We start from the raw sequence: 17,201 nt of genomic DNA on the forward strand, positions 1-17,201 counted from the left end.
AAAGAGACAGTTCACAATCGATACAGAGACAAACTCCCACTGAGACAGTTCACGATCGATACAGAGACAAACTCTCAGTGAGACAGTTCACTATCGATACAGAGACAACATTCCAGTGAGACAGTTCCCTATTGATACAGAGACAAACTCCAGTGAGACAGTTCACTATCGATATAGTGACAAACACCCAGAGGGACAGTTCACGATCAATAGAGATAAACTCCCACTGAGACTGTTCACTCTCGATACAGAGACAAACTCCCAGTGAGACAGTTCACGGCCGATACAGAGACAAACTCTCAGTGAGACACTCCACTGTTGATACAGAGACAAATTCCCGTGAGACAGTTCACTATCGATACAGAGACGAACTCCCAGTGAGACAGTTCCCTATCGATACAGAGACAAAGTCCCAGTGAGACAGTTCCTTATTGATACAAAGACAAACTACCAGTGTGACAGTTCAGTATGGATATAGTGACAAACTCCCAGTGAGACTGTTCACGATCGATACAGTGAAAACCTCCCAGTGAGACAGTTCACTATCGATACAGAGACAAACTCCCAGTGAGACAGTTCAATATCGTTACAGAGACAAACACCCAGTGAGACAGTTCACTATCAATACAGAGACAAACTCCCAATGAGAAAGTTCACTATCAATACAGAGACAAACTCCCAATGAGACAGTTCACTATCAATACAGAGACACACTCCCAGTGACACAGTTCACTGTCAACACAGAGACAAACCCCCAGTGAGACAGGTCACTATCGAAACAGAGACAAACTCCCAGTGAGACAGTTCACTATCGATACAGAGACAACCTTCCAGTGACACAGTTCACTATCAATACAGAGACAAACCCCCAGTGAGACAGGTCACTATCGAAACAGAGACAAACTCCCAGTGAGACAGTTCCCTATTGATACAGAGACAAACTCCCAGTGAGACAGTTCACTATCGAAACTGAGACAAACTCCCAGTGAGACAGTGAACTGTCGATCCAGAGACAAACTCCCAGTGAGGCAGTTCAATATCGTTACAGAGACAAACTCCCAGTGAGACAGTTCACTATTGAAACAGAGACAAACTCCCAGTGAGACAGTTCCCTATTGATACAGAGACAAACTCCCAGTGAGGCTGTTCACTACCGATACAGAGACAAACTCCCAGTGAGACAGTTCACTATCGATACAGAGACAACATTCCAGTGAGACAGTTCTTATGGAAACAGAGACAAACTCCCAGTGAGACAGTGCACTATCGATACAGAGACATAGTCCCTGTGAGACAGTTCCCTATTGATACAAAGACAAACTCCCAGTGTGACAGTTCACTAGGGATATAGTGACAAACTCCCAGTGAGACTGTTCTCTATCGATACAGAGACAAACTCCCAGTGAGACAGTTCACTACCGATACAGAGACAAACAAGCCAGTGAGACAGTTCATATCGAAACAGAGACAAACTCCCAGTGAGACTGTTCACTATCGATACAGAGACAAACTCCCAATTAGACTGCTCACTATCGAAACAGAGACAAACTCCCAGTGAGACAGTCAACTGTCAATCCAGAGGCAAATTCCCGTGAGACAGTTCACTATCGAAACAGAGACAAACTCCCAGTGAGACTGTTCACTATCGATACAGAGACAAACTCCCAGTGAGGCTGTTCACTACCGATACAGAGACAAACTCCCAGTGAGACAGTTCACTATCGATACAGAGACAACATTCCAGTGAGACAGTTCTTATGGAAACAGAGACAAACTCCCAGTGAGACAGTTCACTATCGATATAGAGACAGACTCACAGTGAGACAGTGCACTATTGATACAGAGACATAGTCCCAGTGAGACAGTTCCCTATTGATACAAAGACAAACTCCCAGTGTGACAGTTCACTAGGGATATAGTGACAAACTCCCAGTGAGACTGTTCTCTATCGATACAGAGACAAACTCCCAGTGAGACAGTTCACTACCGATACAGAGACAAACAAGCCAGTGAGACTGTTCACGATCGATACAGAGACAAAGTCCCAGTGAAACAGTTCCCTATTGACACAGAGACAAACTCTCAGTGAGACAGTTCACTATCGATACAGGGACAAACTCCCAGTGAGACTGTTCTCTATCGATACAGAGACAAACTCCCAGTGAGACAGTTCACTACCGATACAGAGACAAACAAGCCAGTGAGACAGTTCATATCGAAACAGAGACAAACTCCCAGTGAGGCTGTTCACTATCGATACAGAGACAAACTCCCAGTGAGGCTGTTCACTATCGATACAGAGACAAACTCCCAGTGAGGCTGTTCACTACCGATACAGAGACAAACTCCCAGTGAGACAGTTCACTATCGATATAGAGACAGACTCCCAGTGAGACAGTGCACTATCGATACAGAGACATAGTCCCAGTGAGACAGTTCCCTATTGATACAAAGACAAACTCCCAGTGTGACAGTTCACTAGGGATATAGTGACAAACTCCCAGTGAGACTGTTCCCTATCGATACAGAGACAAACTCCCAGTGAGACAGTTCATATCGAAACAGAGACAAACTCCCAGTGAGACAGTGCACTATCGATACAGAGACAAACTCCCAGTGAGACAGTTTGCTATTGATACAGAGACAAACTCCCAGTGAGACTGTTCACTATCGATACAGAGACAAACTCCCAGTGAGACAGTTCATATCGAAACAGAGACAAACTCCCAGTGAGACAGTGCACTATCGATACAGAGACAAACTCCCAGTGAGACAGTTTGCTATTGATACCGAGACAAACTCCCAGTGAGACTGTTCACTATCGATACAGAGACAAACTCCCAGTGAGACAGTTCCCTATCGATACAGAGACAAACTCCCAGTGAGACTGTTCACTATCGATACAGAGACAAAGTCCCAGTGAGACAGTTCCCTATTGATACAAAGACAAACTCCCAGTGTGACAATTCACTATGTATAAAGTGACAAACTCCCAGTGAGGCAGTTCACGATCGATACAGAGACAAACTCCCAGTGAGACAGTTCACTCTTGATACAGAGACAAACTCCAGTGAGACAGTTCACTATCGATATAGTGACAAACACCCAGAGGGACAGTTCACGATCAATAGAGATAAACTCCCACTGAGACTGTTCACTCTCGATACAGAGACAAACTACCAGTGAGACAGTTCAATATCGTTACAGAGACAAACTCCCAGTGAGACAGTTCACTACTGAAAAAGAGACAGTTCACAATCGATACAGAGACAAACTCCCAGTGAGACAGTTCACGGCCGATACAGAGACAAACTCTCAGTGAGACACTCCACTGTTGATACAGAGACAAATTCCCGTGAGACAGTTCACTATCGATACAGAGACGAACTCCCAGTGAGACAGTTCCTTATTGATACAAAGACAAACTACCAGTGTGACAGTTCAGTATGGATATAGTGACAAACTCCCAGTGAGACTGTTCACGATCGATACAGTGAAAACCTCCCAGTGAGACAGTTCACTATCGATACAGAGACAAACTCCCAGTGAGACAGTTCAATATCGTTACAGAGACAAACACACAGTGAGGCAGTTCACTATCAATACAGAGACAAACTCCCAATGAGAAAGTTCACTATCGATACAGAGACAAACTCCCAATGAGACAGTTCACTATCGATACAGAGACAACCTTCCAGTGACACAGTTCACTGTCAACACAGAGACAAACCCCCAGTGAGACAGGTCACTATCGAAACAGAGACAAACTCCCAGTGAGACAATGAACTGTCAATCCAGAGACAAACTCCCAGTGAGACAGTTCAATATCGTTACAGAGACAAACTCCCAGTGAGACAGTTCACTATCGATACAGAGACAAACTCCCAGTGAGACAGTTCCCTATTGATACAGAGACAACCTCCCAGTGAGACTGTTCACTATCGATACAGAGACAAACTCCCAATTAGACTGCTCACTATTGAAACAGAGACAAACTCCCAGTGAGACAGTTCAATATCGTTACAGAGACAAACTCCCAGTGAGACAGTTCCCTATTGATACAGAGACAAACTCCCAGTGAGACTGTTCACTATTGATACAGAGACAAACTCCCAGTGAGACAGTTCCCTATTGATACAGAGACAAACTCCCAGTGAGACTGTTCACTATCGATACAGAGACAAACTCCCAATTAGATTGCTCACTATCGAAACAGAGACAAACCCCCAGTGAGACAGTCAACTGTCAATCCAGAGACAAACTCCCAGTGAGACAGTTCACTACCGAAACAGAGACAAATTCCCAGTGAGACAGTTCACTATCAATTTAGTGACAAACACCCAGAGGGACAGTTCACGATCAATAGAGACAAACTCCCACTGAGACTGTTCACTCTCGATACAGAGACAAACTCCCAGTGAGACAGTTCACTATCGAAACAGAGACAAACTCACAGTGAGACAGTGAACTGTCGATCCAGAGACAAACTCCCAGTGAGGCAGTTCAATATCGTTACAGAGACAAACTCCCAGTGAGACAGTTCAGTATTGAAACAGAGACAAACTCCCAGTGAGACAGTTCCCTATTGATACAGAGACAAACGCCCAGTGAGACTGTTCACTATCGATACAGAGACAAACTCCCAATTAGACTGCTCACTATCGAAACAGAGACAAACTCCCAGTGAGACAGTCAACTGTCAATCCAGAGGCAAATTCCCGTGAGACAGTTCACTATCGAAACAGAGACAAACTCCCAGTGAGACTGTTCACAATCGATACAGAGACAAACTCCCAGTGAGGCTGTTCACTATCGATACAGAGACAAACTCCCAGTGAGGCTGTTCACTACCGATACAGAGACAAACTCCCAGTGAGACAGTTCACTATCGATACAGAGACAACATTCCAGTGAGACAGTTCACTCTTGATACAGAGACAAACTCCAGTGAGACAGTTCACTATCGATATAGTGACAAACACCCAGAGGGACAGTTCACGATCAATAGAGATAAACTCCCACTGAGACTGTTCACTCTCGATACAGAGACAAACTCCCAGTGAGACTGTTCACTCTCGATACAGAGACAAACTCCCAGTGAGACAGTTCACGGCCGATACAGAGACAAACTCTCAGTGAGACACTCCACTGTTGATACAGAGACAAATTCCCGTGAGACAGTTCACTATCGATACAGAGACGAACTCCCAGTGAGACAGTTCCCTATCGATACAGAGACAAAGTCCCAGTGAGACAGTTCCTTATTGATACAAAGACAAACTACCAGTGTGACAGTTCAGTATGGATATAGTGACAAACTCCCAGTGAGACTGTTCACGATCGATACAGTGAAAACCTCCCAGTGAGACAGTTCACTATCGATACAGAGACAAACTCCCAGTGAGACAGTTCAATATCGTTACAGAGACAAACACCCAGTGAGACAGTTCACTATCAATACAGAGACAAACTCCCAATGAGAAAGTTCACTATCAATACAGAGACAAACTCCCAATGAGACAGTTCACTATCAATACAGAGACACACTCCCAGTGACACAGTTCACTGTCAACACAGAGACAAACCCCCAGTGAGACAGGTCACTATCGAAACAGAGACAAACTCCCAGTGAGACAGTTCACTATCGATACAGAGACAACCTTCCAGTGACACAGTTCACTATCAATACAGAGACAAACCCCCAGTGAGACAGGTCACTATCGAAACAGAGACAAACTCCCAGTGAGACAGTTCCCTATTGATACAGAGACAAACTCCCAGTGAGACAGTTCACTATCGAAACTGAGACAAACTCCCAGTGAGACAGTGAACTGTCGATCCAGAGACAAACTCCCAGTGAGGCAGTTCAATATCGTTACAGAGACAAACTCCCAGTGAGACAGTTCACTATTGAAACAGAGACAAACTCCCAGTGAGACAGTTCCCTATTGATACAGAGACAAACTCCCAGTGAGGCTGTTCACTACCGATACAGAGACAAACTCCCAGTGAGACAGTTCACTATCGATACAGAGACAACATTCCAGTGAGACAGTTCTTATGGAAACAGAGACAAACTCCCAGTGAGACAGTGCACTATCGATACAGAGACAAACTCCCAATGAGACAGTTCCCTATTGATACAAAGACAAACTCCCAGTGTGACAGTTCACTAGGGATATAGTGACAAACTCCCAGTGAGACTGTTCTCTATCGATACAGAGACAAACTCCCAGTGAGACAGTTCACTACCGATACAGAGACAAACAAGCCAGTGAGACAGTTCATATCGAAACAGAGACAAACTCCCAGTGAGACTGTTCACTATCGATACAGAGACAAACTCCCAATTAGACTGCTCACTATCGAAACAGAGACAAACTCCCAGTGAGACAGTCAACTGTCAATCCAGAGGCAAATTCCCGTGAGACAGTTCACTATCGAAACAGAGACAAACTCCCAGTGAGACTGTTCACTATCGATACAGAGACAAACTCCCAGTGAGGCTGTTCACTACCGATACAGAGACAAACTCCCAGTGAGACAGTTCACTATCGATACAGAGACAACATTCCAGTGAGACAGTTCTTATGGAAACAGAGACAAACTCCCAGTGAGACAGTTCACTATCGATATAGAGACAGACTCACAGTGAGACAGTGCACTATTGATACAGAGACATAGTCCCAGTGAGACAGTTCCCTATTGATACAAAGACAAACTCCCAGTGTGACAGTTCACTAGGGATATAGTGACAAACTCCCAGTGAGACTGTTCTCTATCGATACAGAGACAAACTCCCAGTGAGACAGTTCACTACCGATACAGAGACAAACAAGCCAGTGAGACAGTTCATATCGAAACAGAGACAAACTCCCAGTGAGACAGTGCACTATCGATACAGAGACAAACTCCCAGTGAGACAGTTTGCTATTGATACCGAGACAAACTCCCAGTGAGACTGTTCACTATCGATACAGAGACAAACTCCCAGTGAGACAGTTCCCTATCGATACAGAGACAAACTCCCAGTGAGACTGTTCACTATCGATACAGAGACAAAGTCCCAGTGAGACAGTTCCCTATTGATACAAAGACAAACTCCCAGTGTGACAATTCACTATGGATATAGTGACAAACTCCCAGTGAGACTGTTCACGATCGATACAGAGACAAAGTCCCAGTGAAACAGTTCCCTATTGACACAGAGACAAACTCTCAGTGAGACAGTTCACTATCGATACAGGGACAAATTCCCTGTGAGACAGTTCACTATCGATACAGAGACAAACTCTCAGTGAGACAGTTCACTATCGATACAGAGACAACATTCCAGTGAGACAGTTCTTATGGAAACAGAGACAAACTCCCAGTGAGACAGTTCACTATCGATAGCGACAAACCCCCAGTCTAACAGTTCACTATCGACATATTAACAAACTCCCAGTGAGACAGTTCACTATCGATACAGAGACAAACTCCCAGTGAGACTGATCACTATCGATACAGGGGCAAACTACCAATGAGACAGTTCAATATCGATACAGAGACAAAGTCCCAGTGAGACAGTTCCCTATTGATACAAAGACAAACTCCCAGTGTGACAATTCACTATGGAGATAGTGACAAACTCCCAGTGAGACTGTTCACGATCGATACAGAGACAAAGTCCCAGTGAAACAGTTCCCTATTGACACAGAGACAAACTCTCAGTGAGACAGTTCACTATCGATACAGAGACAAATTCCCTGTGAGACAGTTCACTATCGATACAGAGACAAACTCCCAATGAGACACTTCACTATCAATACAGAGACAAACTCCCAGTGAGACTGATCACTATCGGTACAGGGACAAACTACCAATGAGACAGTTCACTATCGATACAGAGACAAACTCCCAGTGAGACAGTCCACTGTCGATACAGAGACAAACTCCCACTGAGACAGTTCACGATCGATAGCGACAAACCCCCAGTCTAACAGTTCACTATCGACATATTAACAAACTCCCAGTGAGACAGTTCACTATCGATACAGAGACAAACTCCCAGTGAGACTGATCACTATCGGTACAGGGACAAACTACCAATGAGACAGTTCACTATCGATACAGAGACAAACTCCCAGTGAGACAGTCCACTGTCGATACAGAGACAAACTCCCAGTGAGACAGTTCACGATCGATACAGAGACAAACTCCCAGTGAGACAGTTCACTGTTGATAGTGACAAACTCCCAGTCTAACAGTTCACTTTCGACATATTAACAAACTCCCAGTGAGACAGTTCACTATCGATACAGACACAAACTCCCAGTGAGACAGTTCACTATCGATACAGAGACAAACTCCCAGTGAGTCAGTTCACTATCAATACAGAGACAAACTCCCAGGGAGACAGTTCACTATCGACATATTAACAAACTCTCAGTGAGACCGTTCACTACCGATACAGAGACAAACTACCAGTGAGACAGTTCACTATCAATACAGAGACAACATTAGGGCAGCACGGTGGCACAGTGGTTAGCACTGCTGCCTCACAGCGCCAGGGACCTGGGTACAATTCCCGCCTCAGGCGACTGACTGTGTGGAGTTTGCACATTCTCCCTGTGTCAGCGTGGGTTTCCTCCGGGTGCTCCGGTTTCCTCCCACAGTCCAAAGATGTGCGGGTCAGGTGAATTGGCCATGCTAAATTGCCCGTACTGTTGGGTTAGGGGTATGGGTGGGTTGCGCTTCGGCGGGTCGGTGTGGACTTGTTGGGCCGAAGGGCCTGTTTCCACACTGTAAGTAATCTAATCCCAGTGAGACAGTTCACTCTCGATAAAGAGACAAACTCCCAGTGAGACAGTTCACTATCAATACAGAGACAACATTCCAGTGAGACAGTTCATATCGAACCAGAGACAAACTCCCAGTGAGACAGTTCACTATCGATACAGAGACAAATCCCAGTGAGACATTTTGCTATTGATCCAGAGACAAACTCCCAGTGAGACAGTTCACTACCGATAGTGACAAACTCCCAGTCTAACAGTTCACTATCGACATATTAACATACTCCCAGTGAGACAGTTCACTATCGATACAGAGACAAACTCCCAGTGAGACAGTTCACGATTGATACAGAGACAAACTCCCAGTGAGACAGTTCACTATCGATACAAAGACAATCTCCCAGTGAGACAGTTCACTATCGAAACAGAGACAAACTCCCAGTGAGACAGTTCACTACCGAAACAGAGACAAATTCCCAATAAGACAGTTCACTATCAATAGTGACAAACTCCCAGTCTAACAGTTCACTATCGACATATTAACAAACTCCCAGTGAGATTGTTCACTATCGATACAGAGACAAACTCCCAGTGAGACAGTGGCCCTAGCGTTCGGAGAGCTTGGAAGCACTAACAGGAAAACCAACAACTAACATTAGGTGACTCTAATGTAGATGATACTCACAAGGCGTACCTTTCAGGGTCAGCACAGAAGGGGATTCTTTTCTTGTTCCTTCAACTAACACCTCTCCCATCATCCACACAATCTCGGTCGGCTCTGGCCTTCCAATAGCAGCACATGTCAAGTTGAAGGGTGTATTTTTAAACACAATGGTGTCCTGTGGCTGCACTGTAATGTATGGAAGACCTAATGGGAGATAAAAAAAGAAAACTTGTCACAGATCAAGTACTTAAATCCTAAATATAGGTGCTCTCCCAAGAAATAATACTGATACTGTACTGTCTGCAGGTACCTGTCCTGAATTTACCACTCAACTTTCAAACAGATAGAATCGTTATTCCAAATGACAATTGTTAGTATGCACCCACACTGATGTTTAATACTGATCTTGTAATGTCCACCACCTCAGATATATACAATGACCATTTGTCTAAATGCTACACCCTGATCTCTCCCTGTAAACAATAAATGTGAGCATCATATACCACTCGCCTCCAACAATTACTCTCGATAAAAACCCTGCAATTTCCAGTTTCCTGACCCCAGCACCATTATCCCAGATGGGAGCCCCACAACATTGTCCACTGATGTATGAGGGGAGGTTGACTAAGTTAGGATTGTTTTCGCTGGAGTTCAGACGAATGAAGTGGCGGGGGGAGAATCTCATTGAGACTTATAAACTTCTAACAGGACTAGACAGGGTGGGTGCAGGGAGGATGTTCCCGATGGTGGGTGCACCCAGAACCAGGGGTCACAGTCTGAGGATTTGGGGTCAACCACTGAGGACAAAGATGAAGAGACATTCCTTCATCCAAAGAGTGGTGGGCCTGTGAAATTCATTGCCACAGGAAGCAGTTGATGCCAAAACACTGAATGTCTTCAAGAGGCAACGAGAAATAGCACTTGGGGCAAACGGGATCAAAGGTTATAGGGAGAAAGCAGGATTAGGCTATTGAGTTGGACAATCATGATGAATGTTGAAAATGTGTTGCTGGTTAAAGCACAGCAGGTCAGGCAGCATCCAAGGAATAGGAAATTCAACGTTTCGGGCATGAGCCCTTCATCAGGAGTGAGGAGAGTGTGCCAAGCAGGCTAAGATAAAAGATAGGGAGGAGGGACTTGGGGGAGGGGCGATGGAGATGTGATAGGTGGAAGGAGGTCAAGGTGAGGGTGATAGGCCGGAGTGGGGTGGGGGCGGAGAGGTCAGGAAGAAGATTGCAGGGTAGGAGGGCGGTGCTGAGTTGAGGGAACCGACTGAGACAAGGTGGGGGGAGGGGAAATGAGGAAACTGGAGAAATCTGAGTTCATCCCTTGTGGTTGGAGGGTTCCCAGGCGGAAGATGAGGCGCTCTTCCTCCAGCCGTCGTGTTATTATGTTCTGCCGGTGGAGGAGTCCAAGGACCTGCATGATGAATGGCTGAGCAGGCTTGAAGGGCCGAGTGGCCTCCTCCTACTGCGATCTTCGTTGTTTCTCCGTTTTTTTTAAGCCTTGTATGATTATCCGAGCTGAAATCTGCCCAATATGCATGAAGTCAGCACTCTGACACCACTATGCACCGTCCCCTATCTCCCAATCTCAAATCCGCTCTGACAAAGCCCGACACACGCTGACGGCCTCTCCTCGCCCAGGACAACATCTGTATTTCCTTCCTCACCTTCCACAGCCAGAAATGCCTTCTTGGAGTTGGTATGAACACCGTCCACAGTCGCCACACACCAATACCAGCCCATGTCTGTCTGCTGCACATCCACCAGCCTGATGAAAGAGAGAAACTGAGATTTGGCGTCGTGAACCTGACGGCAAACAAACTTTTTTTTTGGTTCAACTATCGAAGTAACACAATCAACTAAATTCAAAGAGACAACGCAAGATCTGATTTTTTTTTTGTGCGTTTTTCTCCTTTCTGTCGGGATTCTGACTCTGCGAAACAGAGCCACACAGGCCGGGCAGAGTTCAATCAGAAATCCGGACCCAGTGGCCTGAGCTCATGGTCAGGGTCATGCCAGCAATTGAACTTCATGCCCCCTGACCAGTTGAGGATCATGGCCACTCAGGTGGTTAGTGCCAACCAGCAGATAGCAGGCAAAGGCTGGTGCCAGAATCAAACCTGGTTCTCTTCCTGCCGAGGTCAAAATGCCCTGGGCAATGTTTGAGATCACACCCGGCCAAGGCCACTTGGATTAAAAGACTAGCAAAGTTTCGCCTTTCGAGGGCAGCTTTAGGACCTGCGTTGAGAGATCCAGAAGGGCCAATATCCCCCAGCGGAGAGATCAGTGAGTAGACGATCATTGATTTGAAACGCTCAGGGGAAAGATTAGACAGAAGAGGGGGAAAATGATGCCCCCTCCCCCTCAGTGGGTGGTGGGGGCCTGAAAGGGGAGTAGAGACAGAAACCCTCAGCTCATTTGAAAAGGTGTTCGGATCTGCACCTGAAGTCCCATAATCCCCAGGAAATAACAGACCAACCGGGATCAGGCTGGGTATCAGCTGACAGTGACACAATGGGTCAAGTGACCTCTCACTGTGCCATTAATCTTCGCTGATTCATGACTTCAGGATTCCATCAAGTGTGGTTTTAAAATACCATAAAGAAATGTATTTGTGAAGAGGAGTCACTGGGGACTCGAAACGTGAACTCAGTTTCTCTCCCCACTGATAATGACAGGTTCCCTGACAAATTGGTAAGTTGCTATGGACGCTTTAATCAAGGGGGGAGAACACTCATTTTATCCACTTTCTCCATGAGGCCAATGACCTCAACACCCCTCAGCTGGGGAGAATGGACTGACCCACCACACTGGAGTACAATGATTTCCCAAAGCCCCCGGAACCAGACTCATTGGCCTTAGCTCTAGCTCTAGTGACAAGCTGATGTCCAACTCTGACGGGTATTAGCACAGTAAGAAAGATTTGTATTTGTGCACCACTGGGGTTCTCCAATCTTCCTAGCAAGGGGCCATTTTCCTGCCTTTTCTCCATCGATGGGGCCAGTGTTACTTTAGTTGAGGGGCTCTGGAGGTGACAGGGGAGGTATAAGACCTTGGGATTGGCAGGGTGGGGGAAGGGGGGCAGAATGCTGACTGCTGGATCCATTAGGGAGGGTGGGATCATCATATGTGTAGGGAGCTAATGCTGACTCACTCCCCTCCAGTCTCTCCCAAGCCCCTCTTTCTCCTTTGCGCCAATCTCTCATCCCAGCCTCTCTCTCCACCCACTTTTCTCTGTCCCACTCATCTCTCTCTCTGCTCATTCCTATCTTCCTCTTTCCCCATCTCTCTCTTTCTCTCTGCCCCCACTTTCCTGCTCTGTCCCAATGTCTTCCCCTCCGTCCTTACTTCTCTCTCTTCTATGTCCCACCTGCCTACCTCTTTCTCCTCTGTCCCATTCCATCTCTGACCATCTCTGTCTTTCTCTCTCTCCACCTTCTCTCCTTCAACTCTCTCTCCCTTTTATTCTCTCTCTCTCTCTCTCTCTCCTCATTCCTCCACCTCCCCACCACATCCTTCTTTACGGCTGCCATTTTCCAGAACCAATCCTTTGTCCAAATTCTAACCTGCAGCACACATACAACCCCTGCACTCACACTCTCCTTTTAACCATCAACATCGGAATGTCCTGTCAGGAAAGTCCTGGGAGAAATTCAAGCTTTACAATCTGGTAAAGTGAGTCACCTGGAAGTCAGTGGACCAGATACAAAACACCCCAAGGGCTGTGTATTGGATAACCCTGATTACAGAAGCTTACACACCCTCAGGTGTGCTTCCCTGGCAATGAAGTAGTTTTGAAGTTTATCACTATTATATAATACAGGAACCAATGCACTCAGTTTGCAATGGAGTACAGTATCCAGTTCTAGTCACCTTGTTTATAGGAAGGATATTATTAAGCTGGAGAGGGTTCAGACAACAATTTACTATTATGTTGCCAGGAATGGAGGGTTTGAGTTGCTGGACAGGACTGGAGCATAGGAAGTTGGCGGGTGACCTTATAGAAGTTTATAAAATCAAAACGAGTAGAGGTAAAGTGAATGGCAGATGACCTTTCCCGAGGGTAGGGGAGTTCAAGACTCGGGGCACATTTTTAAGGTGAGAGGAGAAAGGACATGAGGGGCAACGTTTTTACATAAAGCATGTTGTGCGTGTGGAATAAAATCCCAGAGGAAGTGGTTGATGTGGATACAACACTGAAAAGGTATCTGGATAAGAACATGAATAGGAAAGGTTTGGAGGGCCAAGCACAGGCAGGTGGGACTAGTTTGGTTTTGGCTCATGGTTGGACAGGTTGGACCATAGGGTCTAGTTTCCGTGCTGTATGACTCTATGACTCTAATTTACTCTTAGGAAGCTCCTAGGACAGTTATGAGTTAATAAGTGAGAACCTGGTTTAACGAGGTTGGATGAAAGTTAAATATTAGAAAGCACCGCAGAAGCATTCTCTCCTTTATCATATTAGCATGAGATCTTCTACATTAATGAACGGGGCACACTTAATATTTCATCCAAGATTCTCTGACAGTACACCAAACCCCCTCTCCTTCCCATCCCCCTCTTGGTTGTACAGTGGGACCATCACCTTCATGTCAACTCCATGTAGTGGAGCTTTAACCCACTCCAGTGACGGGGGGGGGGGATCCTGGTCTGGGTTTTCTGTGGGATTTACCTGATGTTGCTCAGAAACTCGTCCTCGCCGACGTGAATGTTTATGAAATCCGCGCTGCGCAGCTCTTCGCCGTCCTTCACCCAGATGATGGACGGCGGCCCCGTGAACCCCTTCAGCCGACATCGTATCTGAGCGTTCAGGCCCAGCGACACGGTCAGGTTGGTGGGGTTCAGCACAAACTCCAACCCTGGCAAAATAAGAAAAGGCAAGGAATAAGCCAAACCAGGCCACCAAGCTGGATCTACTGAACAAGAACATCAATGGGGCAGAACGGTGGCTCAGTGGTTAGCACCACTGCCTCACAGCACCAGGGAACCCGGGTTCAGTTCCAGAATCGGGCCACTGTCTGTGTGGAGTTTGCACATTCTCCCTGTGTCTGTGTAGGTTTCCTGCGGGTGCTCCAGTTTCCTCCCACAATCCAAAGGTGTGCAGGTTAGGTGAATTGTCCATGCTCAATTGCCCACAGTGTTCAGGAATGTGTAGGTTAGGCGCATTCGTCAGGGTAAGTGTAAGGTAATAGGTTCAGTGAATGGGTCTAGGTGGGTTACTCTTCAGAGGGTCAGTATGGACTTGTTGGACCAAAGGGCCTATTTCCACACTGTAGGGAGTCTGTGATTCTTTGATCAATAGTAGGGTTTATAGACAACTGGATTCTCAAAGATCGGCCCGACCCCCTCCAGGCTGTCCTAAGGGTTAGATCTCCTCATAGTCCTGTGAAGAAAGAGGCCAAAGTTGTAGCTAGCCAGTATAACATGGACTCCCTTCTACAGAGAAGGTTAAAAAATGACAGAGTTGACGTGATTAGAGTCAAAGCAGTTGCTTGGACAGAGAGAGAGAAAATAATGACTTCCTGTTGTGGTAGGGTCCAGACGGAAAGAGGTGCTTAAAATTAAATCTAAATCAGTCAGGCCTGATTTATGAAGAGAGATGATACAAATTAGGCCTGTTGCCGTCAAATTTCAAAGGTTAATGGTCGAACTGTGTGAAGTCTTCAAGGTATTAACAGGGAAGGAGGTAACAATAAACTATTTCCATTGGTTGGAGGTTCTAGAGGAGGGAGCAGTTGCTGAGAATTAGGGACAGAGCTTCCAGGAGAAATGAGGTAGATGTTTGGAACGCTCTTTCACAAATGGCAGCAGGTGCTGGATCAGCTGTTAATGTTAAATCTGAAATAAACAGGCTTTTTTTTTGTTATTATGGGACATGGCCCACATGTGGAGTTAGGCCCCAGATCAATGGTGGAACAGGCTCGTTGGGCTGAATGGCCTACTCCTGTTCCTATTCCTAAGTCAGGAAGGGCTTCCTCACTTCCTCACACAAAAGGAAGTAGGACTCCGAAACTCTTCCCAAATATAAGCGTTGAGGCCTTTTCTTGAGAGTATGTGTGAGAGAAGCAGAGGTGAGGGGGAGGGAATCTTTTCGAGGACAACATAAGGCAGGTTGATAATTTTGTTGTTCGATGAGTTTCCTGTCCTCTGACAGGTGGAGAATTCAGCGAGAGATCAGTCACGATCTATTCGAATGATAGAATAGTCCTGAAGGGCTGAACTGCCCCCTTCTGTTCCCATAACGCTCTGTTACAAAGCCCATCTCATGCTGGGCTAGCCGATCTAGAGCTTACTAGCTCCGAGCATCTCAGAGCTATGTTAGGATCGAGGCAGGGATAGGGCATGGGAGAAGAGGATTGACACTGATTTCCCATTCCTAACTGTTATCCAATGACCATTGGTGGGAAAGTGTTCTGATATCCAGTACTTTGAGGATCCCAGCACGAAAAAGACCAATGCATCAGGAGACAGTTTATCAATAATACGGTTTAATAAGGGAAAGTCTAAAAAGCTGAGTGTGCTTTAATTAAGTTCATTAATGTAGTAGCTGAAGTGGAAATTTGTGGTATCGTGTCTCCAACAGTTCAAAACACATTTAGCAAAGTGATTGCTCAGCAGTACAGAATGCAAGCATTGCTAAAAAAAAAGTGACATGAAGCCAAGAACTCTTTGCCTTGCACCCATCAGGACTGAAATGCGAAAAAAAAACAGTTTTAGGAAGGAAACAACAATTTAGACAGCATGAGGAGAGTGTGCAGATTGGTTTGCACAGGGTTAACATGGAGATGCAGCAAGTCTTGTTAACTACCATAAGACCGTAAAACCATAAGAAATAGGAGTGAAAGCAAGGCCATTCAGCCCCTTGAATCAATTCCGCCATTCAATCATGGCTGATGGGCATTTCAACTCCACTTACCTGCATGCTCCCCCAAATCCCTTAATTCCTTGCGAGATCAAGAATTTATCAATCTCTACCTTGAAGACACCCAACATCCCAGCCTCCACTGCACTCTGCGGCAATGAATTCCACAGGCCCACCACTCTCTGGCTGAAGAAATGTCTCCGCATTTCCATTCTAAATTGACCCCCTCTAATTCTAAGGCTGTGCCCACGGTCCGAGTCTCCCCGCCTGACAGAAACAACTTCCCAGCGTTCATCCTTTCTAAGGCATGCATTATCTTGTAAGTTTCTAATAGTATTCCCCTCAACCTTCTAAACTCTAATGAATACAATCCCAGGATCCTCAGCCTTTCATCGTATGTTTGGTCTAACATGCAAGGGATCATCCGTGTGAATCTCCGCTGGACATGCTCCAGTGCCAGTATGTCCTTCCTGAGGTGTGGGGCCCAAAATTGGACACAGTATTCTAACCTGAGCCTAACTAGAGATTTATAAAGACTCAGTAGCACTTCACTGCTTTTACATTCCAACCCTCTTGAAATGAATGACAACATTACATTTGCTTTCTTAACTACAGACTCAACCTGCAAGTCAACCAATCCTAGTTTAGTCATTTCAGTCTAGGCAAGGCCACTTTTGATTGGACAAAGTGCTCTGCCCCAGCAGTTTCCTCATCGGAAAAGATACAATGTGTGGACATTATCCTTTTCAGATAATGGAGTTGAAAAATACTATTTAATGAGTTTGACAGCAAAATTGAGGCCTGTGGGATTAAAGGGACAAGAAGGGGTGTGTGTGTGTGTGTGTGTGTGTGTGTGTAGGGGGCGCCAACAATCTGAAACAAAAATGAGACAT

At 45.8% G+C, this 17,201-nt stretch overlaps 1 protein-coding gene across 3 annotated transcripts in view; it reads right to left on the minus strand.

Annotated features, from left to right (window-relative positions):
* Nucleotides 1-17,201, minus strand: part of tyro3 (TYRO3 protein tyrosine kinase) — a 136,271-nt gene that overhangs the window by 99,443 nt on the left and 19,627 nt on the right. For 2 of the 3 annotated variants that reach the window (XM_060828315.1, XM_060828317.1), the window contains exons 2-4: nt 14,119-14,305; nt 11,114-11,214; nt 9,472-9,645 (exon numbers count right to left, since the gene is read on the minus strand). In XM_060828315.1, coding sequence (XP_060684298.1) covers nt 9,472-9,645; nt 11,114-11,214; nt 14,119-14,305 — 462 coding nt within the window. The remainder of the gene's footprint in view (nt 1-9,471; nt 9,646-11,113; nt 11,215-14,118; nt 14,306-17,201) is intronic. The other variant, XM_060828316.1, reaches the window with a different exon arrangement.

The sequence above is a fragment of the Hemiscyllium ocellatum genome, chromosome 8, assembly GCF_020745735.1.
Source record: "Hemiscyllium ocellatum isolate sHemOce1 chromosome 8, sHemOce1.pat.X.cur, whole genome shotgun sequence".
Taxonomy (NCBI): Eukaryota; Metazoa; Chordata; class Chondrichthyes; order Orectolobiformes; family Hemiscylliidae; genus Hemiscyllium; species Hemiscyllium ocellatum.